The following is a 26,428-nucleotide window of genomic DNA, read 5'->3' on the forward strand; positions in this document are numbered from 1 at the left end:
GGGCATGGGGTGCTGGCTCCTCTTCGCTCTTCACTGCGTGGGTCAGGCCTTCACTGACACGTACCAGAGGGGTGCCGATACACCCTCCTGGCACATTCAGGTGGCCACACTTCATGTTTTTGGACTGGTCTCCATAGCTGTGGCAGGCGGGACAGTCGTTGGAGCAGGGAGTATTCTTACGGCTGGAGTGCCTGGCTGTGCAACCTAATGTCGGCGTCGGTTGCAGCGGCGGTTTGAAGGCGCGACGGGAACAGACGGCTTGGCTATCTTGAGCGCGAGTGTGCTGCAACTCAAGCTACCCACGAAGGCGACTGTCGAGAGAGAATGACTGCGGGAAGACAGTCCCGGGGCACCGGCAGCAGCAGCGCTAGCAAGAGCAGTAAATGCTTACAGCAATCGCTTCCGAGAAGGGGCGAGAAGAGGTGGGAGGCACAGGATGGAGGGTCACAAAGCCAGCTGGACATGGTGTTCGCCCTTTTTGCACGGACACATACGAGGCACCAGCGGCACATGCCCTTAGGGCTTGCAACGGATCCAGGCGCAGGGAACCCAATGTCGGAGGTGTCCAATGTCTCAAAGCTCCCCCTCATGTGATGCTCCCGTTGTCGCATGCCCCCGCTTTCCGAACACTTGCACGGCGAGTCTCAAAGACGAGACAGCAAAAGAATGAGGGCACTAAGCGCCCCTCTACAGCTACGTACAATGACAATGTGGGGTAAGAAGCGGGGCACATTGAAAACAAGGCTATGCACACGAAGGAGATTAAAGCTGTTATTTAAACAAGAAGAAATACAAGCACTGAACAAAAGGCAAACGAAAGCACATGTGTCTTTTTTACATTTAGTTAGGGCGGGCTGGAACCGTGGCACGCTGGCCTCTATGTGGGAAATCCCGAGAGAAAAGAAAGCACTCGCTCGCAGAGGCAGAAAGCAGGAGTAACGCATTTCTTTTACCAGAAAGGTCTGGAAATGCGAGGGCGACCTCACAATGGTGGGCGTTGCTTGTGGGGGTATCGAGGCGACGGCTGAAAGCGGTCGGAAACACTGGACGTGCTCTGTTCCCCGGAACACCTGAGATTGCTGGGCTCCGGCGCCAGCTCAACTGGCCTGAAATGGCAGGCTTTCAAGTCGGCAATGTGAACGCAGCTCCTGGTTCTCCTCGTCTGAGGATCCGTCAGCTCATACACAAGTGGTGAAAGTCGTTTCTCCACTCAGTAAGGGCCCAGCCATTTAGGAGCCAACGCTGCAGAAAACCCTTTGCTCGCACCACTAAGAGCGTGGTTGCATTTAAGCACCAAGTCACCAACCTGAAAGCAGACGTCGCGATGACTCTTGTCATATTGAGCCTTCTGCTGGGCTCGGGCGGCTCTTAAGCTGTCCCTTGGTCTAGAAAAAGCGTGGGCAAGCCGAGAGCAAAGCTGCACTGCATACGAGGAAAGGTCTCCTGGCGCATTCTCGACCCCTGCTTGGCGATGCGTAACAATGGTTAGCAGATTCGCCAGTTCATGGCCAAAAGTGAGGAAAGTGGGGAAGAATCTTGTTGAGCGGGTTTGTGCCGTCCGGATGGCGAATGCGAGTTCGTTCACGTGGTCTGCCCAATCCTTCTGGCTCCTGGCAAAGGCCGTGAGCATTGACTTCACAGTACGAAAAAAGTGTTCCATGAGGTTGGACTGAGGGTGGTAGGGCGATGTGAGGCGGTGCTCAATCTGAAGGGATGTACACGTCTCACGAAACACCTGAGAAGTGAAGTAAGACGCATTGTCAGTAATCAAACGCCCTGGAAATCCAAAGCGCATGAAAGCTTCCATTAGCTTGTCCAACACTGCCCAACACTGCCAACACCTTGCGGAGTGGAAATAGCTCCACCCACTTTGTAAAGTGATCGACCACTACCAAAAGGTACTGAAAGCCCTGCTTACTCTTCGGAAAAGGCCCAATTAAATCGCAGGCAGCAAACTGCCAAGGCCGCTGACTGTCAATCGGCTTCATTAAACCCAGCGGATGGCCACCACGAGATTTCACCGTCTGACAGACGTAGCAAGTCCGGCAATAACGGAAAATGTCGCGCTTCATACCGGGCCAGGTGACAGTGTGGCTGAGTCTTGCAAAGACCTTTGAGCCACTCAGGTGTCCAGCCAGTTGTTCATCGTGAGCGTAGCGCAAAAGCGCGCGCCTCATACTTTTCGGTATCACCACCTTAAACGGGTCAATAGATTAGTCCTTGGTAACAATATATCTCAGCACGAGCCCATCGTGGTCCAGCAGGTAGGAATCTTCGGAAGTACCAGCAATACAAGCTGGCCCGGGTCCTTATGCGCTCGTTGCAACACCAGCAACGTTACGGCGCTCCATTTCCACTACTATACTAGCAATTTCCTTGCAAAATAAATCCTCCTGCTGGGCCTTTAGAAGCTCCTCTCCACTGAAATGAATCGCGGTCCCTCCAGAGGGAGAGCTGGTTCCATTGCTTCCTTTCGGAGATACTGCAAAGGCCTTGGTCTCCTGTGTCGTGGTACGTGGCTGTCTTTCTGCGGCTAACCCCTTCTGCATACGCGCGAGGACATCATGCGCGGTGACATCGTGTTCATTAAAGGCACAGTCATGAACAGTTAAGTTACCACCAGTGCCGGGCGATCTATTTACAATGCTCCCCTTTGGCTCGTTTACTTTGGCCAGTTCTCCCTCAGTTCTCTCCACTGAGGGAGAACTCTCGTCACCGCTCGGCTGTACAACGCCGAAAACCTCTTTTACCGCCGTCTCCTCTATAGATGGGGGCCCGAAGACGGTCTCCCTCTCTTCCTCGGCCACTTCACCACTCGCACAGGCGGGCATGTCGGTGGCTTCTGCCGCTCGCCTCCGGCATCAGCCAGGTAAGGAAGCGGCGCACGCGAAAGCGTGCCTGCGACGACGTTTGTGCTCCGCTTTCGGTACTGCACTGAAAAGTCGTAGTGCTGTATTAGAAGTGCCCAGCGTGCCAGCCGACCCGTAGGTTCGCGAAGCCTCATGAGCCAGTTGAGCGCGCTGTGATCCATCTGCACGATGAATTTCGTGCCGCCTAAATAGGCGTTGAATCTCCTTAGTGCGAACACAACCGCTAAGCACTCCTTTTCCGTCACGGAATAGTTCTCCGCAGAGAGCCACACCCGACTAGCAAAAGCCAGAGGGTGCAGGACACCATCGAATTCCTGAAGGAGGACAGCCCCCAATCCCAAATCACTCGCGTCAGTCTGAGCGACGAATTTCTTGGTCAGGTCAGGCAATCTGAGGTGCGCTGGTTCGGCGATGGCTCGCGACATGCCGTGAAATGCCTGCTCATGCTCCGGTTCCCAACACCACTCCACAGACTTCCCAACAACTTTGTCAGCGGTGCCTGGAGTTTCGCACAAGATGGAATAAATGACCGGTAGAAATTGGCCATTCCCAGGAAGTGGTGGAGGTTGCGAACATCTTTGGGGGTGGGAAAATCTAGGAGATCCCGGAGCTTTTCCAAATTCGGCTCAGTGGAGCCTCCTCCTAGGGTGAACCCCAGCAAGTGGACTCGAGTTTCCGCCACTTGTGCCTTTGCCGGATTTAGCGTCATGCACGCTGACCTGAGCGCTTCAAGTACGTCCCCAACATGACGTATGTGCTCCTCAAACGTTTCTGAATAGATCACGATTTCGTCGAGGTAGCACATGGCATGGGACCATTTGGCATCGCCCAGAACCCGATCCATTAGCCTCTGAAATGTGGCTGGGGTATTGCACAGACCAAAGGGCATTCGCTAAATAGTGAAAAAGCCCACGATGGCACGTGAAGGCAGTCTTTGCTTTGTCCTCAGGTTCCATCTCTACTTGTAAGTAGCCTTTAGCAGCGTTCAGAGTCATGAAATACTTTGCTGAACCTAGGCTGCCCACAATTGACTTGATGGTTGGCCACGGATAGGCATCTTTACGGGTAAGTGCGTTCAGTCGACGGTAATCAACACAAAGGCGGAAACTACCATCTTTTTTAGGAACCAGGACGACAGGAGATGCCCAGGGGCTATCAGAACGTTTGATGACACCGGTCGCCAGCATCTCGTTAAGCACACCATCGATAGCCTGTCTCTTAGACAGGCTAACCGGCCTGGGGTTGCACTTCAAAGGACGCGCATCCCCAGTCTCGATCGATTCTGTGGCGCACAAGGTCAGTGCAACCTGGGTCTTCGGTGAACAGCTCGTCATAGCTGAACAGAACTTCGGACATGTCAGATTTCTGTTTGAGGATCAACCCTACCACACGGGTCATCAAAGGGTGGAACGCACCACCTCACACAGGCACATCTATCTGAGCGGTAGTATGCACAAAAGACTGCTCCAGAAGGGGCTCAACCCCCTCATCTAGCACGCCGTGCGGGCCAGGCACTCGCCCCGGGCCAAAACATGCAGGAGCCAGAGGGTCAGCGAAAAGCCTCAAAGGGGAAAACAGTCCCACCCTATAGCCTCCATTCGCAATGTCTAACATTATATGGATCTTACGAAGAAAGTCACGACCCAGAATCACGGGAACACTCAACCAGGCAAATGAACGAAGCGAAGGTGCCTCGTTCGACCATCCCAATTAACAGACAGCCTGGCTGCCCCACCTGCAGGAATGGAGCCTCTGGCTAGGTTAAAAGTTTCTCGGCATTCTTGCAAGCGAACAAAATGCTGCTGCATGAGGGTCAAAACGTTTTCGCCAAACAAAGAGGCACTGGCCCCTGTCTCGAGGAGCGCGGCAAATTCGCGACCAGCAATAGTGACAGTGACGAACGGCGTGAATGCATCCGCAGGTAAGCCCGCACGACACATGGAGGGAGCGACAATCACTTCGGTTGGACGTGTGTTCATGCCTGACCCCCATCCCCGTTCCCCTGCCAAAGGGGGCGTCTGGGGCAGTAACGAGCAATGTGGCCCAGCTCACTGCACTCGAAACAGCGGACTCCGCCACGCGCATTTTTGCGGTTGAAAGCGCTCTGCTCCGGTCCTCCTCCTTCGCCTGCTGCGCTGCCTTCAGGCCGTCTGGGAAATGCGTCTTTGGCTGGACACGCGCTGCTGCGGATTGTTTCGCGTATTTGGGGGGCGGATTGGGCCTGTGCCCCGTACTGGCCGCGCACCGCACGTACACATGAGGATCCAAGGCGCGTTCGCTGATTCCCCGAACTTGTCGGTTTTCAAAGCCCGCCACAAAGGCGAACTGCGCGGCCGATTGCTGTTGGTGTGAGTGAAAGAAAGTTCCCGTCCACGCACAGCAGGGCTCTAATGCTTCGTTTGCAGGCAGTGGAGGGCGGTAGGCACACATGGCCAGCAGGTCCCCTTGGATACGTTTGGCCTTGGCGGCCATGTCCTCCAGATCACGGAACCGACTTCCGTGCAGGTAGGTTGCAAAAGTCGGGTCAGCCTGCCTTATCACCCGCTCGACTCTGTCGTTCCTGGAGGCAATCAGCTCTGCCATCTGAAACAGCTCCTCCATCGATTGCACATACTCGAGGAGCGATTCCTCCAGGGCCTGTGTCCGCAACTCGAGCTCACGCAGCATCCTACGATGGTGGTCAACGGGCAAAAATTCCTGGTGGAGAGCTGCCTTGAAATCTTCGAGCGTCGTTGCGCGTTTGCTGGAAAGCCTGTACCACTGTGCTGCTTGCTCTTTAAGAGCGACGGGCACAACCCGTGCCAGCATTTCATGGTCATCAAGTCCTACAGCTGCCTGATAGTGCGCCAAACCGTCGAGGAAGTCTGTCACACTAACCGCATCCGTGTAACCGCAATATGTGGGCACTGCCAGCTTAACCACCGGCCGTGAGGGCCTTGGCGAGTACAAGGAAGTCCAGAGGGCACTCAAAAGAGCCTGAATTAGTCACATGGCTTCGCTAAGCAACGCCCCCGCGTCTGGTGCGCTTGACTCACCAGAAGCATCTGCCGTGGGGATTTGGGCATGCTGGGGCACCTGCAACCCTTCCCTCATTTCAGTTAGCGGTACTTCGCTCAATTGGACGCGACCTGAGGCTACCTCGCCACCTCGCACAACGGCGCTCGCGGCAGGCGGCTACTCCATACTCTCTCAGCGCTCGCCGTCGGCAGTGAAGGCCACAGTCGCGTAGCTCCTCCATACGGGTGGGGTTCGTGGCAGTCTCCCCTCTTTCATGGCGGCAAGCTCATCGTTGCTTATCACTGCATTGGGAGATCCGCACCCGTCGCAAAGTGGCATGGACATATCACGCGTATCTAGGAGGTCTGCGCCAGCTAAGTTAGCACTCCATGTTTCGTGATCTGAGAGTGGAGTAGTGCCTTCTAGCTCGACACCAGCATCGGCTGAGTAATCGAACAGAGCAACATCCGCGAGAGTCATAGACAATGACGAATCCTTGAAGCTGGAAAACATGGCATGGCCAGCCGATCAAGCGGGTCTCTGGCTTGGTATGCACAGCAGCAATGCAAAGGTAGTTACTGCCCCACGTTGGGTGCCAAAATGTGGGCTCACTCTACGTCTCCCACACGGCGTCACCAAGTATCACCCCCCCCCGAGAGGTGGAGCTTCATGACGGCGTATGGCGATAGACCCACTGCAGGTTCGAGCACCGAGCCAAAAGGCCTGGCCGGCTCTGGCCGTACGTATGGGTGCTCTCCCAGGAACACGAGACGTCCAGGGCAGTCAATGCGTTTATTGATTACAATATGGCCAGCACGTACCAGACTGCACCCAAACACACTGAGCACACTCGGCGCCCGCGGCCCCCCCGATGGCGGGGGAAGGCAGGTTCCACGCCGCGTCGAACAATGGTTCACACACGCGGGCCGAAATGCGTTCGCAAACACTACTTAGCGCTTCCCGTCACCGACACTGGTCAGCAATGGTGCGGACACGCAAAATGTGACGCACCAAGTGCCTGCGACTGCCGCAAGGGCGGCATGCAGAGCCACTCAGTAAGCCCCACTTACGCAAGCTGACAAAGCACATGAACGTTCCCAGGCCGGGGGCATTAGGGACACAAATAGCTGGTCGCTCACGTACTCTTGTGACCGGCACTTGTCCTTGCCACAGCTCGACTCCTTCATCCCTACATCGTGCCCCACAACCCATACGGAGGGCCGCGTAGCATGACGTCGCGGGACGCGGCCGCGACGCCCCGGGAAAATGGTGCATGGTCGAGGGGCAGGCATTTGGGGGGGAGGTTTTCCTTGCAATGACGAATAAGTCCGGAGCCGGAGGCACAGCGACAACTGCGCCCCAGTAGACCAAAGGAACTCCCACAAGCTTCAAGCAGCAGGCTGTGTTTTAGCACAACTTGCACGGTGACATCAATTTTAAATGAGCTTACAAATAAATATAAATTATAAGATTTGCAGCCTATTTTCGTAACACAAACAAAAATTTATTACAGAAATCATAATCGCAACCCAACCACCACATTTTGCAAAAGATCTCTGGAAACAGACGTTTTTGTTTATCCAAGTCAGGGGAAAGCTAGCTTCTCAGGTTAGCAGCACTGGTTGCATGCATTAGCAGTGATATTATAAGATCTTTCTACAATAGGACTAAAAAGACCCAAGTCTTAAAATGACATCAAGTATGCTGTTTAATAGAGCAGTATGGCTTTGGCATAAGATACACAGAGAACATAAATTTCACATATTGCAGGAGAAGGCGGAACAAAAAATAGATTTCATAAAGGACAGCAGAAACACCAAATTTAAAAGACAGAACAACACAGTCTTCCTACACTAACTGCCAGTTATCGTACGCATTTTAGGATGTGCTTGAATCGACTAATGTCTTTCATGCATGCTATGCACAAAATGTTGCATGGTTCTGCATAATCTGTGAACACCTCATTTTTTTTTGTGTGTGTGTAGCAAATCAGTTCTGCAGAATGCCAGCAAAATGGATGAACATTCATGAAATGAAAAAAATTGTCCTCTACCTGACTGTTGCACGAAGTTACAAACGAAACCTATATGGATTTCTCAGGAAAAAGACGTCGCAACAGAAGAAAAGTTTGTTCTGGTCAGGGTATCAAACCCGACACCAACAGCTTTCTGAGGTAGTCGCTATACTATCTGAACTAAACATGAGGCTAGCAGATTACAGCGCGAGGGCAAATTAATCGACAACTTGAAGCACAGGAATACCGAATATGGGAATTTTTCTTCAACAGCGAGACTTTCTCTCTGAGAAACCCGTATGATTTCCCTTTGTAGCTTTATGTTGCAGTCAGGTCGATCACAACTTTTCTCCCTTTCATGTAGCAAAAATTTCAGTTGAAGTTCAGTGATAATCTCGTCTTTTCTGTCTTGTCACTTTGCACCGAAGTCCACAAACCTAATAATTGAATGTACTCACACGTCCCCACATGACAACTTCTTTCCGAACTTGGAGTGTGACTTGGAGAGCTGGGCACGGTGCTTTTCGGCAGCTTGGGCCAGCTTGTCAGCCCGCTGGACCTGTCCCTCGCGCTCCTTCTCGCGCAGCTTGTCGAAGCGCTTGCGCACGCCGCCCAGTTCCTTCTCCAGCTTGGCCTGCACCTTGAGCACCGACTTGTGCTCCCGCAGCTTGCCCAGGGGTTCGGCCAACAGGTTTGCCTCCGCAGACTCTGCACAGTCATGGCCACTGGCACTGAGCAACGAGAAGTAGCTCTCAAAGGGACTGACAAATAAAAATAACTCCTAAACTATTCATTATTACAGTAGAACAGTGCAGACGATGGGACGGGCGAAAGGCACTGTCCTGTCTGTTTCCCCCATCCTGCCATCTGGGCTGTTTAGGCAAGCTCACAACTCTTGAGCTGGTTGTTACACTGTATCTTATTCTTTTTAATTTCTGTGTAGCCTGATCCATATCGTAAGCTGAAGTAACATATTGATGTGTGTGATAGTTTAGTGCTTTTTGTAAACTAGCTTATTGCTTTGTAGAACGTACCTTTCGCATACTCACGTGACCTATGTAATAGTAGCTGTGTACGAATATTTTAAACTTCGATTCGAATCAGTTATTATTCGATTCAAATCGAACAACACCTTTACTATTCAAACTTGTGAACCCCTGAAAATTGCTGTTGTTGGCTCCTTAAATCAGCTTCACTGCAGTACAAACACTGAAATCACGATAGTAACAAGCACAGTCATCATTTATACATGTCTCATTGTACATTGCAGAGCAATCACTTATGCCTCTGAGCATACAACACTACTCACATGTGCACAATCTGATCAGACATGCCTTATTTTTTAGATATAATTCGAGAAAATGTTCACAAAATTTCAGATAATGAAGCTGCGTCTTGCACTGAATGACAATTTGACAACAGTGGTGTAAGCAAACACCGGCAAAAAGTAAAATGACGCATGGTAATACACTGGTAAAGTTTATCTTTTTACCTCCCACAGATTAATGAGGTGGGCTTGTCTCACTGCTCATTTCTGTTACAAAAAACAAGTTCAGCTTGTCCATGCTACAATATGGCCAGTTTGTTACACCATGAACTGGCTCAGCAGATTCATGTTATAGCTATGCTATTTTTAATCATAGGTGGTGTTACAAGAAAATAGAACTTTGAGTTGAAATATTTTCATCAGAACATCAGAGAAAGACATGCAAAAGCAGGAGAAAGGAATCCTGAATGTGGTGCCACAATCTTTAAAAGGCCTGGCTTAGAGAGACCTCAAAAGCTGTGCTCCGAGTGTGTGCTCTGCACTCGCCTGTCCCCTCGTTCTGCACTATTCCTCTCAAAGGTGCTGCTGCAAGATTCTGACCTTAGTGATTGTGCCTGGTCAATACCACCAAGCCTTGCCACATGAGGAAAATTAACCCAAGCAAAAAGACAACTCAGACGTAAAGAAAAGACAAGCATGACCAGTGTAGTGCTTGCCTTTGCCTCTTCTTCCCGTGTGAGCTGTCTTTTTTGTTCGCACTGATTTTCTTTGTCAGCAATGCAAGACCAACTAGCCAAATGATTAATTATTCAACAGTGCAGAGCAAAGCAAAAGCAAGCAATGTTATATGTCACATTTTTGTAGTTTTTTTTTTCATTCAACGATCCAAATACTAATGACAAGATGTGTATGTGACAGACAGACAGACAGACAGACAATTAACTTTATTTGATCCTGAGGAGCTTCAGCGGGGGCCCCTATCGGGGACCCGTGGAAGCCGCTGGCCACGTCCAAGTCGGGGCAGGAATACCGTGATGTTCCGCCCTTTCTCGGGCCCTCTGTGTATGTGAAGTAATATTTCTTTTTGTTTAAAGAAAATTTTCTGCTGTGTTCATGAATTAAAAATATTAATTTAAATAGTTTCACCAATTTGTTTATATTTACTGATAAATATTAATTTTAATATGTATTCCTTCCATTGAGCATTGTGAAAAATTTGGTATTTTAGGAGCTTTCTTTTCTTTGTTTTTTCAAAAGGAATGCTTTATGTTGTGAGTTCATGTCCCAAGCATAAGGGAAATTTAGTGCCACTGTTCGTGCGACATTCTTAAAGAGCGCTCCGTTCCAATTAAATTTCCGTGATATTAATGTATCTGCTCCTCTTAAACGTGACTTGTTCAAACATTTTTGCGACTGGAAATGAAGCTTTCACAGAATTAAATCTTCGTAAGAGTTGGTTTTTCTGCAATACATCTCACACTTATGCTTTGATAAAGTATAATAAATAAAGCTAACAAGTAGGATGATATAACACTCTCTGCAACATATTGGTGCTCTATTTCAATTTTTGAAAGTCAATTAAAGGAGTGACCAATTCGACTTCTCATCTTTTTGCTTTAAATGAAGGTCCTGGACCTAAGAGACGGAGGAAAGATACTGGTAAGCCTTGGAGCACCATCAATAATTTACTGTCTTTTCTAAGAAGCAGTTTTGATTTTGACGTCAACACACAGGAGGTGGTCACAAGTGAGGAAAGCATGTTTCTAGCTTGCTTGACCACCTGCTACTAGTCATTGCATGGCCCCATGCAACAGACAATCGTCCGACCCGGACTTCATGATGTCCTGCTCTCATGTAACCATGTACACTTGACATACTAATGACACTTAAAAGAAATCTGGCCAGTGGCAATTGTGTTTAAATCTGTGAAAACTGGCTGGCATTTAAAGAAGTTTAGGTAAAAAGAAGGCAACCTTTTGAATATGCCTGTCTATTAAAACTATGTTTCTGAATGAAACTGTGGACCTAATGCTGCGAGTACAAAAATATTACTGAGCTCAGATGTTCATGACAGTATTGTCTAGCAACTAAACAGGCTTATTTGCCAAAAAGTGTGGCACAGTACATTTCGCATGTGCACAAATACACTAGCATTTTCTCAATTTGTGGCCACTGCATTGCAGCCACCAAAGTTTGGTTTTGACACCGAAACCTTGCTCTCAGCAGCACAATGTGATCACGGCAAGTGACACATCTGTCCAGAACTGGCCTTTTGTACTTACAGAAACTTACTTTACAGAAACCTTGTTGCAAGTAGTGCTATTGTTAGTGTAAAACAGTGTAAATATTCTTGAAAAAAAGAAAGAAAGAAAGAAGAAGGTAAAGCATGGAGTAGTACCTAGGCAGTGTACGAGAGAAGAGGCAGGTCAGAACGGCGAGAAAAAACTGGATGCACTCCAGCCCGAGGACTCTCCGTAAGCACTGACACAGCTTCTTTTCTGTTGTGGCAGCTGAGCGGTGATGAGCCGCTGTGCCTACCGAGGGAGCCAGCATGGCCGTGGATGGGAGCCTGGTGATGACGGCTGAGGAATGTGTGAAAATCGTGATCGTCTAGCTGGCAGCTCAGCGAGTTCTCTGCCAGATGCCGAGTGAAATTCATCCTCGTCACCACAATAATGGTGGCCGCTTAACTGTTATGCCTGGATCCACATGTCTGAAAAGGTGTATCGGTTCTTTGATATTTCCATTAAAGTTTTCATTAGGTGACTGAATGCATACTTAAGTCACTTGTTGCACTTGTTCATGGCAATTAGCACTCGTGTAAGTCATCAGCAGCTGTTCGCAGAATTTGTGCCATGATGTCGGTTACTCCTCACTGTTTTCAAACCACATAGACATGTTGTCCTTAAGAGGAAGCTTCAGCTCGGGCCCAACTCCGATGCGGTCTATTCAAACACATGTAAAATGCAAGAACGCCTTTTTGTGATAACCCCTGGACCGATTTTAATGAAATTTGTCATATTTGAGAGAGAAAGTTAAATTATAGTGACTGTAGGAAGCAAAATTTCGATTTAGGGCTTGAATTTTGTTACAAGAACTTTCGAAAATTCGGAAGTTTGAAAAAAATAGAAGCACGAAGTTCACAAATTAATAATTATACATCAAGAACAGGTATCACTGTTCTGTAAACGGCATTCATTAGATCATTGAAAGCGGACAAATTCGATTTGTCATATTATATTATGTGAATCTGTTATGTTGTGTACAAGGGTTCTGCAAAAGCTGTATCTCCATATTACTAAATTTTTTTGAAATTCATGTGTAACGTATCAATTTTGTCCTCTTTAGATGTACTATTAGATGCATATCACATAATTGTGGTATCATTTTTCATTGCTGGGTTACAGAATTGTAAACTTGATAGTGTTGTTTTTTGAAAATTTGCACTTTTTGCCAATTTTCAAAAAAGATTGACGATCTAAATCAAAAATTCGAAACTGAAGGTCACTACATTTTAGGCTTTTCTTTTAAATGCCACAAACCTCGCCAAATTTGGTGCAGTGGTTGCCGATAAAAACGAATCCTCCTTTTACATGTATTTATATAGGAGTACCCAAGCTAAAGCTTCCTCTTCTTAAGCTTCGCTGTGAGATGCCATTAGTTGAAAGCAGTTACGTGTTCAATGTTGACTAGGCAATCTTCGATGATGTCGCCATGGAGTAACTTTGGCACCTGTGTGTTCCGAAGGACGTAGTGGCCATACCTGCCGAGTCGGTCAAACCATCATGTCTTCCAGAGGCAATCTCTGATAACGTAGCTAGCCCAGTGGTAGGAAATGTCGACTCCACAGAGCTCGTGTTTCTGATTCTTAGAGGTATCTGTTGCATGGGTGAGAGTTACATTGTACCTTCATGATGTATGTGGAAAATATCTGGCAGTATTTAGTAGTAGAAACAGAGTCAGTCCTTTCCGAAAGATCTCAACAAGAAGCACATCTCTGGGCTCACCTCTTCTTTTACACACTGTATACAACACCATGTGGCAGTATACTGCCACACTTATTCTCTCTGGATGCAATCCTATGATCTGACAACAAAAATATTACGCAAACTAGATGAAATCCTGCGTAGCACAAATGTTTATATATAGACATGCAGAGTTGGTTATCTTTATCTGGTGATTGCATTTCACCGGCTAACAAATGTTGAAAGTTATCGCTCAGTGCAAGACACGCCTTTCTGTATAGAAAGTTTCTAGAATGTTATTGATGGTTCTATACATTGTCTATATTTTTCGCCGAGTCTTGGGTAATCGGATTGCTTGTGCAATACGAATAGTGGCGCTGATTCTAGAAATTATGCGAGCACCAGGGAATACGCTGAAAGGTTTAATGGGCCAAGTATAAATAGCCCATTTGTCTTATCCACAGATCAGATTTTCGATGAATGCCAACTGTGCTCGCCACTATCGTTGTGCTTTGAGTGTAACTTGTTTTTCTGTGTACAGGTTCACCCAATTAAGAGTTAGTTTCGCAATTCACAGTTTTGTTACTCTGTTCATCATCACTACAATGTGACACCTGGTGGAAGTGCTTTATCATTCATGTACCAAACACCCCCATCAAACCGTGACACAAGCCCACAGATAAGGATATCATATTGACCACAAATAAAGATGGGGATAGGCAGGATAGTGTAGGCACTATCCTGCCTGATAGTGTGATAGTGGATAGGCAGGATAGTTCAGGATAGTGAACTCCACAGATAAGGAGTTCACTATCGTTGTCCTGTATTATCAAATTAGCTGCAGGCTACAAAACCTTGCCCCGGAGCAAGGACGTCTACCGAGAAGACCAAGAAGATCATGACCCAGTCAACAGCAACAATGGCAGGCCCAGTGTTGCCTGCAGTGATCGTGGTACAACAACCCAGAGAGACACTGCCCTTCCATGGATCATCGTTTGAGACCCGGAAAGCTGGCTGGAGAGCTTCGAAAGGACTGCTATGTTTGGCAGGTTGAACTGCGAAGACAAGCCGCGGCGCATTTATTTTTCATTGGAACAAACTGCCAGGACTTGGTTTGAGAATCAAAAGTCTGCCCCAACAATGTGGGTCCTGTCTCGCAGCCAGTTCCGCAGATATTCATGAGTGTTGTGCAAAAAAAAAAAAAAACAGGCCAAAGCTTTGCTGGAAGCCCGTGTGCATCTACCGAACGAGAACATTGTGATCTTCATGGCGGAGATGTCTCACCTGTTCTGCCATGCTGATCTCAACATACCAGAAGAAAAAGTTTGCTTCCTGATGAGGGTCTTGAAGCAAGAACTCTTTGCCAGATTAAATCTCAACCTGTCCAAGAGAGTTGCAAAATTATTTACAGAAGCAACGGCCACTGAGAAGACACTGGAAAGGGGCACTAGGCTATAAACTTTCATGTGCTTACTACGAAGTGCAAAGTCCAAGCACTAGGATTCAATGACCTCAGGAAAACCATCAGGAGCATTGTCCACGAAGAACTGTGTAAAATGTTTCCTGTATTACTGCCTCAGGCTGCCTCGATCATTGAAATTGTGAAAGAAACTTGGCAGTCATTAGGAGTTCAAAATGTGCAGCCCGAATTGCCACCTTCCCCAGCCAAAAGAAATGACCTGCGCCGTCGTTGCCCATCACCACATTCCACATCTGCATCAGCACTCGATAACACCACGATTCTGTCGCCAGCCGCCGCCGCCAGCTGTTCAGCCAGCCAGCCTGTGAAACGGCCCAAGGAAGACGGACATATGGCGGGCCCCTGACTACTGCTACTCACTGTGCTATGCCTGCAGAGAAGCAGGCCATGTCTGCCACCAATGCCCACACCCTGAGATTGTACTTCGAGGATTCGCCATCACCGTGCTACATCCACAGGTGGGTGAACGACCACGAGACATTGCTGACTACTTGACTGCAAGTGAGTGCAGACCACGACGGCCTTTCCGTTCGCCGTTGCTTGGCCCCTACCTTTCCCCTCAGCGTCGACAATACATTGGCCCAACCCTTGGCTGGTCAGTTAGCCTGTATCCGGAAAACTAAACGCAGCAATTGATGGAGGTTCGATTGCTGTTCATCTAAATGTTGAAGATCCTCTGCCACTGCCACTTACTACTTCAAGATCCAACTCGACGATATAGCACATGCCGCCATCAAGACGACGCCTCAAAGCCAGGACTATGTTGGCTCTAGAAGACCTAATGACGAGACGTAACAAGTGCGGGACAATGCGATGCAGCTGTGACCTGACGCAGCCGTGACCTGAAGCCATGACCTAACTGCGATGCAAGACAAAGAACCACCAACCTCAATGTGCTTTTCGGTGGCCACGGAGTCACAGCTCTTGTAGACACAGGAGCGAACTATTCCATAGTGGATCATTCACTTTCAAGGTGAAGAAAGTCAAGACTGCATGGGATGGCCTTTAAATGCATGCCCACCATAGAGTGGGCATGCGAGCAGCACTCATTGCTCTATGCCTCATGTGCAACTTTTCTTCACTCCACAAATTTTCACTCCACCCTTGCTTCACCTTCTGCGGCCATCCATATCTGCCCCACCGTGGGCGTGTGTGTTGATGCTGTCCAAGATCGTCAAGAGCCCGTCACCAGCACGTGTGGTCTCCATAATCTTCCGTCCTTTCTGGATTTACCACTGCTTGAAAAGGCACGAAAAAAGCGCATTACCACCGCTGACATCGGACAGCAAAGTTCCCAGCCCATTACATAAACGAGCACCTTTATCCTGCATTGAAAATGCTACTTGGAAAGACAGTAGCCAAAAAAAACAAGAAGAGCTGGCGTTTCTGCTGGACAAAAGAAGGCAAGATATTCGTGAGGAAAACGGAGTCGTCACGTGTTCTTCGTGTCACAAAGCTCAGCGACCTTGATAAGATAGAGTAAGCTACGCGCGTGTAGACCTTTCATTTCAACAACATGGAAAATCACCTTTTATCGGTTTCAGAATTGCGCACATTGTCGCGAAAGAAGAGATATTCATCTTCTCTGCTTCACATTAATACCCAGTCCGCTAGAAACAAAGAGGAAGAAATACAATGTTTATTTTTTCGTAGTGCTTTTCAGTTTTATGTTGTGATGCTGACCGAGACATGGTATCGAGATGCTACAGAAGTGTTGCAAATTCCAGGATATACTTCTTACTTTTTAAACCGCGGCTCTAAAAATGGGGGCGGAGTTATCATGCTAATTAAATGTAACATCAGCTGTGTTATCATACAGGCATTTTCGAAAATTACCCCTGACTTCGAGATACTCACCATGAAAAGCAGTGCTAGAGTGTACAGCGTAATGTATCGTCCACCCAACGCGAATGTTTCCAATTTCTTTGCATTTCTGGAAACCTTCCTAAGCCATTTTAACGATATGGCCGACACTGTGATCCTTGGAGGTGACATGAACATCGACTGCTTGCAACAATCATCAAATCATAACGAATTTTGTAGAATCCTGCACGCGAACAATTACATCAACGCAATTAGCCTACCGACAAGAGTGCAACCTACTTCATCGACCCTACTTGACGTCTTTATTACCAATATTACCTCCAAGCATCCAAGTGCTGGTGTCATCAGCTCTCACATGAGCGATCACCTCCCGATTATTCTTTTAACGCAGTACGCTAAACCATCCAATACATTAAAACCCAGGCCTGCCAAAACATACAGAGAGATAAATTCTTGTACACTCGAATCATTTTGCTGTAATCTGCGTCTCGCTGATTGGAGCCAAGTCATAGATTCTACTGAACCAGAAGGATCCTATACAGAGTTCATAAGGGCCTTTAAGGCGGCGTATGACCAAAGTTTTCCGTTTAAGTTAAGAAAACGAGCTCGGAAAGCCCGTAAGCCATGGGTCACATGGGAACACCTGCAGAGTATGAAAGAAAAAGATAAGCTCTACCAGCGTTTCATGAAAACAAGACACCCGACTGACTTGCAGGTTTTTAAGCGTTTCCGAAACAATCTAAACAAACAGCTCCGAGATGCAAAACGGATATACATGACCAATCTTTTTTCTCCCGAAGTGTGCAGGAAACCCTACTTAGTCTGGAAACGACTAAATACCGTACTGCAAGGCGACCCCAAAGAGGAATCAGTTTTATCAATCACCAATGGAGGCGAGACATTAACAGATACCCATTTAGCGAATTCCTTTAACGAGTACTTCACATCATTAGTCAAGAGTAAGCACAATCCCAAATGCCTTGACTACTTAACAACACGAATAATGGATAGTGCATTTTTGTTTCCCACTACAGTGCACGAAATTGTAAGTTCAGTCATGTCCCTGAGGAATAGTATGTGTACCGATGCTGAAGACTTTCAGATACAACCTGCAAAATATGCCATCAATATAATCGCACCCATTTTAGAACATGTAGTCAACCTTATGTTTTCCATCGGCACTTTCCCCAAAGGACTTCAGACATCAAAAGTATCAGTGATTTTCAAGGGCGGCGATATTAACGACTTCTCTAATTACAGGCCAATTTCAATTATTCCCGTGTTTTCAAAATGCATTGAAAAGTTGATATATGAACGCATGTCCAGCTTTACAATAAAACACAGCATTATCACGCCGTGTCAATACGGTTTTAGGAGAGGCTGCTCAACCGAAACGGCCCTTCTTAGCCAAAAAGAACACATTTTGCAGTCCTTTGAAAATCGACTATGCACACTAGGCATATTCGTTGATTACTCTAAAGCATTTGATTCAATTAATCACCAGTCTTTACTTGCGAAACTGGAACATTATGGCTTTAGAGGCACTTTCCTAACACTTCTCACGTCCTATTTTCATCATCGTCGGCAGCAAACCAGTGTTAACGGTTTTCTATCTGAAGTAAAACCAATTCATGCTGGTGTGCCTCAAGGCAGTATCTTAGGCCCATTACTCTTCAACATATATGTGAACGATATAGTAAACATAAACAGTAACACAAAATTTATTATATACGCAGACGATGCAAGTATTTTCATAACAGGGTGCGATCCGTCTAGCCTCATAGAAAAAGGCAACGTGGTGTTAAATAAACTTCACGCTTGGAGTGTCGTTAACTCATTAAACTTAAACGCTGCAAGGACGAAAGCAGTTTTATTTCGCCCTCAGCACAAAGCACTCAATATAACCAGCAGTCTAAAAATTGGATCATCAAATATACCAATATCGCGCGAAGCTAAAAGTCCTGGCGTCGTTTTTGAAGAACACATGACGTGGACAGTTCAAGTAAATGAAACATTAAATAAATTTTCAGAAACTGTAGGGGTTTTGTGCAACTATCGCCACATCTTGCCTCAGAATATAAACTTGTTAATTTACAAATCCCTGTTTTTGTCGAAATTATCGTACTGCTATTTAGTCTGGGGCACGACAACACAAACAAACGCTCAGAAACTACATAAACTTCAAAAGAAAGCCCTTCGCAACATCGTTAATGCTGCATACGACACACACACGAAACCAATCTTTAAGGCCCTAAATCTATTAGCAGTAAATGAGCTTTACCCTATAACGTTAAATAAACACTACAAATTGGAAGTGAAAAATAACAATTCATTTCTTACTGAATTGTCCGGACTATGCCGGCTTGAGAATGCCCATACATTGAGAATACATGAGCTTTGGAAGGTGCCTAGAACACGTACAAAGTACGGCACTCAGATGTTAAAATACCAGTTACCTGCGCTGCTTAATAATTCAGAGTTCCAAATATAACACAATGCCACACCTAATTGTCTTCTTTGCTTTGCTGTGACGTTCTATTTATCGGTGCTTTTTGCTTTCGCAATAGAGTGTGTAATCTCATGCAGTATTCATGTACTCATGTGACCCTGTCGTGTGTTCAAGCGTATTTCTTTCTTAATTTCTTATTTGTTTCTACACAATGATTTGTTGTTATGCTTCTTTTACTAGTATTTATGACAATAGCAGCTGATTTAAGACCGTAAATGCACACACACCTGACTTCTGTACACTGTTAGGTTTATTTATGTTGGCGTGCTGTATTTGTTATGTGCCTTGTCTGCCAGTATTCGGGGGTGCAGACCTCGTCAAGCCTGATGAATGGCTTTTTGTCTGTACCCACCAAGTGTCTTTGATACTGAAATAAAATGATTGATTGATTGATTGATTGATTGATAGACGAACACCTTGTCGTTTCTAGGACGACGGCACCGGCTGATTTACTGCCCTTTCACAGCCCCTTCAAAGGCAGCTTACTGATTACCTACTCCTTCAGTGGGCATGCGAGCAGCACTCGTTGCACTATGCCTCATGCGCAACTTTTGTTCACTCCACAGGTGCGTAACAATTTGACCCTGTATGCTAAACAGAGTGATAATCGCTCACTTTTGCTGCTCCCTAACTTATCTTATATGCTACTGTGTGTGACTGTGTTGACGTGGCGCTGTTGTTGCGATGCAGTGATGCCAAGGGAAACCCGGGGCCTCCAAGAGTGCAGAAGTCGGCTCAAGATGACTCTGCCTCGAGTAGTCTTCCCGAATCCCAGTTTGATCAGATGAGCACCTCTTATTAATGCTTACAGACACAAGGACAGTCGAGCTTACTAAAGGTGAGTCCGAGCTGAAATCGGATATATGAAGGATGTGAAAACCAGCCAAAACACAAGGGAAAGCCAGCTAACTGACATTTTTCGCCGTCTTGAGCCACTTGAAGATAAAACTGAAGCACTAACGCTGTTTCCAATGATTTTGCCATAATTCAAGAAAGCGCTGAGCAGTTGGGAAAGCAGCAGGGCACCATAGTCTCACGCTTAGACGACTTGGAAGACAGATCAAGGTGCAATAACTTGGTTTGCTACTGCATACCCGTTTCCATGAGTCATGGCTGCAAACTGAACAGAAAACTCTGGATGCCCTGTCGTCAGCGATTGGAAATGCCTCGCTGCCAAACTCAGTTGAACGGGCACATAGAATCGGGACATTTTCAAATACGAAGTGTCGTCTGCTTATAACGAAACTATCAAACTTTAAAACTGACGAGAGCACACTATCGTTGTGCAGGCAGCTTAAATGTAGCGACATTTCAATATCTGAGGACTTCTCACCTGTGACAAGGCTCGCTAGAAAAAAGCTTCTCGAATTTGGCAAAAACCAGCCTAATGCCCCCTCACTTAAATTATCTTTTAACAACCTTTTCATTGATAAGTAATGTTTCATGTATGATCCAAGAAATCACCGCATTAAGCGAGTTCAAAGTGGTGTTCCAGATCACGCAAGCATAGCGTCATCACCCTACTACATAGCAATGCGCGAGGGGCAATGGTGTATCCTTAACACCACAAGCCTCCGTGCTTGTTGCTAACGCTAGAAGTGTGTTTTGCAAATGCGAAAAACTTGAATTGCTCATCGATAGCTGTGATGCTGGTATTATCGCATTAACGGAAACATGGCTAAAAACTCATGTGCAAGATTGTGATGTCAAGTACATTCTTTATTTTGGGAAATCCTTGGCACACGCACACACACGCAGTGTGCGTGTGTGTGCTCACCCGACAAGTTTATTCCGTCAAATATAATATCCTGCAATGTTAAGAAGCCCTGATTCAACTCCCAAGTTAAGAAGGCTTTCCAACTGAAAAAAAAAAGGCAACTGTACTGAATAGCCGCTAGAAGTGCACTGGCACCGAAACGGGATGCCTATGAGGAGGCAAACAGTGCTTACACAGAAGCTATTAAACTTGCCAAAAGGGCATTCCAAGTACACACTTTGCCCACAATGTTTGCGAATGGCCCTAAAAAGTTTTGGCGTGTTATTAACCCTTCCAAAGATAATTCGGTCGTGCTGATCGATTCCAGTGGTTCAGCGGTACCTGTGATGTATGTCCCCATGTCCTTAATTCTGTGTTCTGTAATGTATGTAATGACCCTGTGCTTCCAACTCTTGAGTGTTGCAATTACCTATCTATGGACTTTATATCATTAAACCTCTTGGGGCCGAAAATGTAATTAAAGATCTAAGGTTGTCATCAAGTCCTGGTGCTGATTTGGTTAACGTGAAATTTCTGAAAAATACCATTGTTTATACATCTGTTCTGGTTTCAAAAATTTTTCAGCAATCTTTAGATACCCATCAGCTACCTGCAGATTGGAAGATCGAGAAGGTGGTCCCATTTCACAAGTCCGGTAGCAAAAATTTGCCTCTCAACTGCCACCCCATTTCCCTTACCAGCATTCCTTGCAAGGCTCTTGAACATAGTTTGTACTCAGACTTAGCAAAGCATTTAGACAATAATTCATTTTTCACAAAAGCACGACATGGTTTCTGAAAGAGCTTCTCTTGCGAAACTGAATTTCTTTCTTTTACTCACAGCATTCATCTTATTCTCGACAAAGGTTCATTCATAGACTGTGTTTCCTTTGATTTCGCCAAGGCCTTCGACAAAGTGTGTCATAAACTCCTTCTATTTAAACTTAGTAAACTTAGTCTTGATCCTAACCTGTTTGCATGGCTTAAACATTTTCTCCTTAATCGGCCAGAGTATGTTGTGTCAAATAATCATATGTCCCCATTTAATCCCGTAGACTCTGGTGTGCCCCAAGGATCAGCTATAGGCCCTCTTCTTTTTTTAATTTACATTAACGATTTGCCCAATGATGTTTTTTCTAACATTTACCTTTTCGCAGATCATTGTGTTATCCTCTGTGAAATCTCAGACAAATCTGATAGCAAATTCTTACAAGACGATATAAACGCTATCTCTAACTGGTGTGACATATGGTTAATGCAACTTAACGTAACTAAATGTAAATGTATGCATGTAACTCGCAGCAATCTTCCTCCACCGTACTTTTAACTTAATGATACTCCCCTAGAAGCTGTAACATTCTATAAATACCTAAGCATCCACATAACCTCATCACTTTCTTGGTTATTGCACATCGATAAGGTAATTAACAATAGTAACCACATGCTAGGTTATCTTCACTGAAATTTTTCTTTCTTCTGCTCCTACATCATTAAAACTAATATTATACAAAATGCTTATTAGAGTAAAATGGAGTACGCCTCGTCCATCTGGGACCCGCACCTCGATACCCTAATTCAATCACTTGAACTAATCCGAAACAATGCCGCACATTGCATTTATAGCAATTATAGCCACAGCCACACATCAAGCGTAACTGCCATGAAAAACTCTTTGCTACTTGCTTCTCTTTCAGCCCGACGAAAGTGCTTTCACCTTGCTTTATTTCATAAACTATATTTCCACAATTACTACCAGCACGATAATCTTATGTCATTTCCTACCTACGCTTCCTCTAGCATTGATCATAGACATAAGGTCTAAATAATTCAATGCCACACCAGAACCTGTCAAGAATCATTTATTTCTAGGACCTCTCAGGAATGGAACCACCTTCTCGGTGCAGTCTCACAATCAAGGACAACTCAAACTTTCATTCAGCCTTATCAGACATCATCACTCCTGGATACAACTAACTAATCAATTTTGCTGTAATAACTAACCACCTTTTGCTGCTTTGTTATTCCCTCATGTATATATTTTTTACCCACTCCCCTCTGTAATTGTCACGATCCACCCGGGATGCCCGAGGGGGCATCACATGCTTGTTACAGTAATACTTCGGTCTTGCAGGTACAATAAAATGAATAAATAAAATAAATCTGGAAGTAGAGGACATACGATAACACTGACTGGAATCTGCACGGCAAGAATTATAACCGGATTTACCCTGCGGAATTCGTTATCTTGCAACAACACACACAGGAAGACGGCATGGACTTCCTCAGCCAGCATGGCACAGTCATCGACCTAAGATCCAAGTCAATTATTCTGTGCATAGACCAAGCAACGCCACTGTGTTGGGCACTCGGTTAACATGCCTTAAGTATGCTAGAAGACCAGGTCAGCATTCCACCTCGCTCCAGCATTACAATTTCCATCCGCAAGAGGAATTGCTCGACTTTTTCAAGGGAAAGTGAAAGTGCTGCTGACAAACTTCAGGCAAGATGTAGAAACACCTCAACAACGGCATGATGATCGCCTACATCGAGGAAAGCGTGGAAACAAACAATGCACTTGTCCTTTTGGATTCTGCCACATCAACCTCGATGGCCATAGTTCCCGAACCAGCCTTTGACATCAATCTAAGTATCCCCATGAGTAAGCAGCAACAGCTCAAATGTCAGTATCCCCATGAGTAAGCAGCAACAGCTCAAATGTCTTCAGCGATACAAAAACTGCTTTTCAATGTTATCAAGGATTACACCAACAGCAATCGCAAAGCATCGCATAATAACCAAAGAAGATGCTCGACCACTCCATCAAAGCCCATACCAACTTTCAGCATAAGAATGGGAAGAGATCAATAAACAAGTTGATGAAATGCTGTATGATTAAATCATCCAGCCATCCAAGAGTCCACGGGCATCTCCTGTAAATTTAGTGAAGAAGGAAGATACTCTGCATTTTTGCACCAATTATCATTGCCTGAGGCTCGCAAACAAAAATGTATACCTACTCTCATGGATAGACGACACATTGGACTGGCTCTGCAATGCTAAATATTTTTCGGCGATTGATTTCAAGACCGGGTACTGGCAGATCAAAGTCAACGAGAGGGATCAGCAGAAGACCGCCTTACGCCAGATGGCCTCTACAAGTTCAAGGTCATGCCATTCGAACCGTGCTTGGCACCTGCAACGTTCCAGCGTGTGATGGGCACGGTATTAGCAGGAATGAAATGGCAGACCTGTCTGGTTTGCTTGGATGATGTCGTCATCCTCACGGCAAATTTCGACAATCACCTTAGGCGGCTTGCGACAGTACTAGAGGCCATCAAGTCATCAGGGCTCACTCTGAAGCCGGAAAAGTGCCGCTTCACTTACGATGAGCTTCTGTTTCTGGGCCACATCATGAGTAAATCTGGAGGCCATCCTGATCTACAGGTCTACGAGGTTAGACCAGATGGCATTACGCAATTACAGCAGCACTGCTCAAGACATCAAATAGTTCATGTTGTGCGCCTTAAGCCGTTCTAACAACGCCAATGAACTTTGCAAATTTGTTTCTTTGTTGTTTTATTATTTCGGTTAACTGTGTGTGCTTCTGTTTTTCACTTCTGTTTTTCACTGTTTGTAGAATCGAGAGGATTTCACTGGCTAACAAATGTTGAAAGTTATTGCTCAGTACAGGACACACCCTTCTGCATCCAAAGTTTCTCGAACGTTATCGCTGGTTCTATCTGTTGTCTATGTTTTTGCCGAGCCTTATGTAATCAGATTGCTTGCATTATGTGAATAGCGGTGTAAATTCTAGAAATTAGACGAGCACCAGTGATTACACTGGAAGGTTCCACGAGTTTACAAACTTCCCAAAGGTGACGTGGCCACGACGGCCAGGGTTTGATCCCATGGCCTCAGGCTTAGCACTGCAACTAAAGTTACTGCGCCATCACAGTGGGTGACATGTCCCATCTTCTCACATGACAAATGAAAACAAATTAAATAATGCAATGCTACATTAACCAATCAGGAAACAGCTGTTCACACGGTAGGTCATGAATGTGAAATGGGCAGTGAAGTGGACTGGCAAAAGTTTAAATGGCTGCTGGTATACCCAAAAATCAGAGCACAATTAGAACACACCCCATCAATGTTCCAACAGTTTGATATTTATGGTCACTTGAACTGCAGATTTTACATGTCCAGGTTTCAACAGAAACTTTTCTTATAGTGCAGTGCTTATTATAACCTAGAGGTTCATGTCTCTCGCAGCTTATGCTATAAAACATTTCATACTGCAATAAAAGTGAATCAAGAATGACTGGTGTTTTCTTTTCTAGCAACATTATAAGTAAATATTGCACCTATAACTATGCTCAAACCCATTTAGAACGAACTCGATAGTTCCGCGAAAGCTGGTCGTTATATCAGTAGGCCATTATATATGGACTCATCTTTAAAAACCACTGAAAACTCACCGTACTGAAGCTGGCGCCAGCAGTTACAGTCTGGCAGCACTTCGGTCTAAAAACCAGATTTTCAATGTCTTTATTGTTCTCGGTGCATTCCCACACCTAGCTAGAAATTTCCAGCTAAGTGTGGCACGCAGTTCCAATAACCTGCCATGTCAAAACTGCAAGCGCAGCCGTAATTTGCTATTCAAGGGTTTGTGATATAGTTTACAACCAGTGCAAATTGACTGTATTTTTCCCAAGAGAGTGAAGCATCCTAGTTGACCAAAAACATTATGTATGAAAACTACTGCGACTTGCCGCCATTCTGTGAAGGTCTCGGACACCATGGCCTCGGCATTATGACTATGCATAAGCCACACAAGAGCCATAAAATTACATTATCTACATCACTTCGGACGAAAAATGTGCGATGTTCGAAAGGTAGAACATCACCTTGAACTGTTATCAGTGTAAACAAAGTGCCGCCAAATCGTGGTCTCCTGATAATGGAACAGTAACTTTCGATGCTTTGCAACATTGCGTGGCGGCAGTGTATGGTGCAGTGTTCTCGCCCACTTAGGCCATGCAAATATGAACAGTAACGACAGAAACACTTGAGCGGTTGTCGTTCCCATGGTGGAAGGACATAGATGGTCATTCCAAATCCTTGAGATAGGCATAATGCATGTCGTGCCACACGAACAATTGTGCAAAAATGAGAATGCCACCATCGTGGCACCCAATATTGTACTGGCACATGCTGCACGCCCTGCTGTTTTTGCTGTACATCCTCTCAATGAAGGCATACCTTGAAAGCGAGTGACCTTCTTTGTAGCTTCCGAAATTCGTGTGCGATGGTCGCTCGCTCACTTATTCAAAAGCTGTATCATTGTCGCAGTTGGACTGGATTGGGGTTGTGGTGAGTGCTGCCATGCGCTCACTTTGGTCATGTTTCCGTGCTTTGGTACTTTGTGTGCACCCTCTTTTTACCTTGACCGGGTTCGAACCGTTTGTCGTAACAGTAGAGCGGTTTAAAGAAACATTCGTTATATGTACCTGGAAGCAGTTTCAATAGGCAAGGTCGGCAAATCGTAAATTCACTGAAACATGGTGATTATAACCAATAGATCAGTATATCTGGGATCGTTATAAGTGGGTTTGATTGTAGTAGTAAGTTCTTGCTCATATTTTGCAACAATGTTGCACATTTTTGTTCACCTTGTTCACTAATATACTTAGGAGCATTTGCTTGGCTTATTTGTACAGAAGAAAAAAACTGGCAGATCTCACACA

General features: G+C 45.8%; 1 protein-coding gene across 8 annotated transcripts in view; it reads right to left on the reverse strand.

Moving 5' to 3' along the window:
- The window catches only part of Plc21C (Phospholipase C at 21C), a 546,034-nt gene that overhangs the window by 96,219 nt on the left and 423,387 nt on the right, over positions 1–26,428 (reverse strand). For all 8 annotated transcript variants that reach the window (XM_055073221.2, XM_055073217.2, XM_055073222.2 and 5 more), the window contains exon 18: positions 8,340–8,589. In XM_055073221.2, the coding sequence (XP_054929196.1) occupies positions 8,340–8,589 (250 nt within the window). The remainder of the gene's footprint in view (positions 1–8,339; positions 8,590–26,428) is intronic.

Source organism: Dermacentor andersoni, chromosome 7 (genome assembly GCF_023375885.2).
Source record: "Dermacentor andersoni chromosome 7, qqDerAnde1_hic_scaffold, whole genome shotgun sequence".
Taxonomy (NCBI): domain Eukaryota; kingdom Metazoa; phylum Arthropoda; class Arachnida; order Ixodida; family Ixodidae; genus Dermacentor; species Dermacentor andersoni.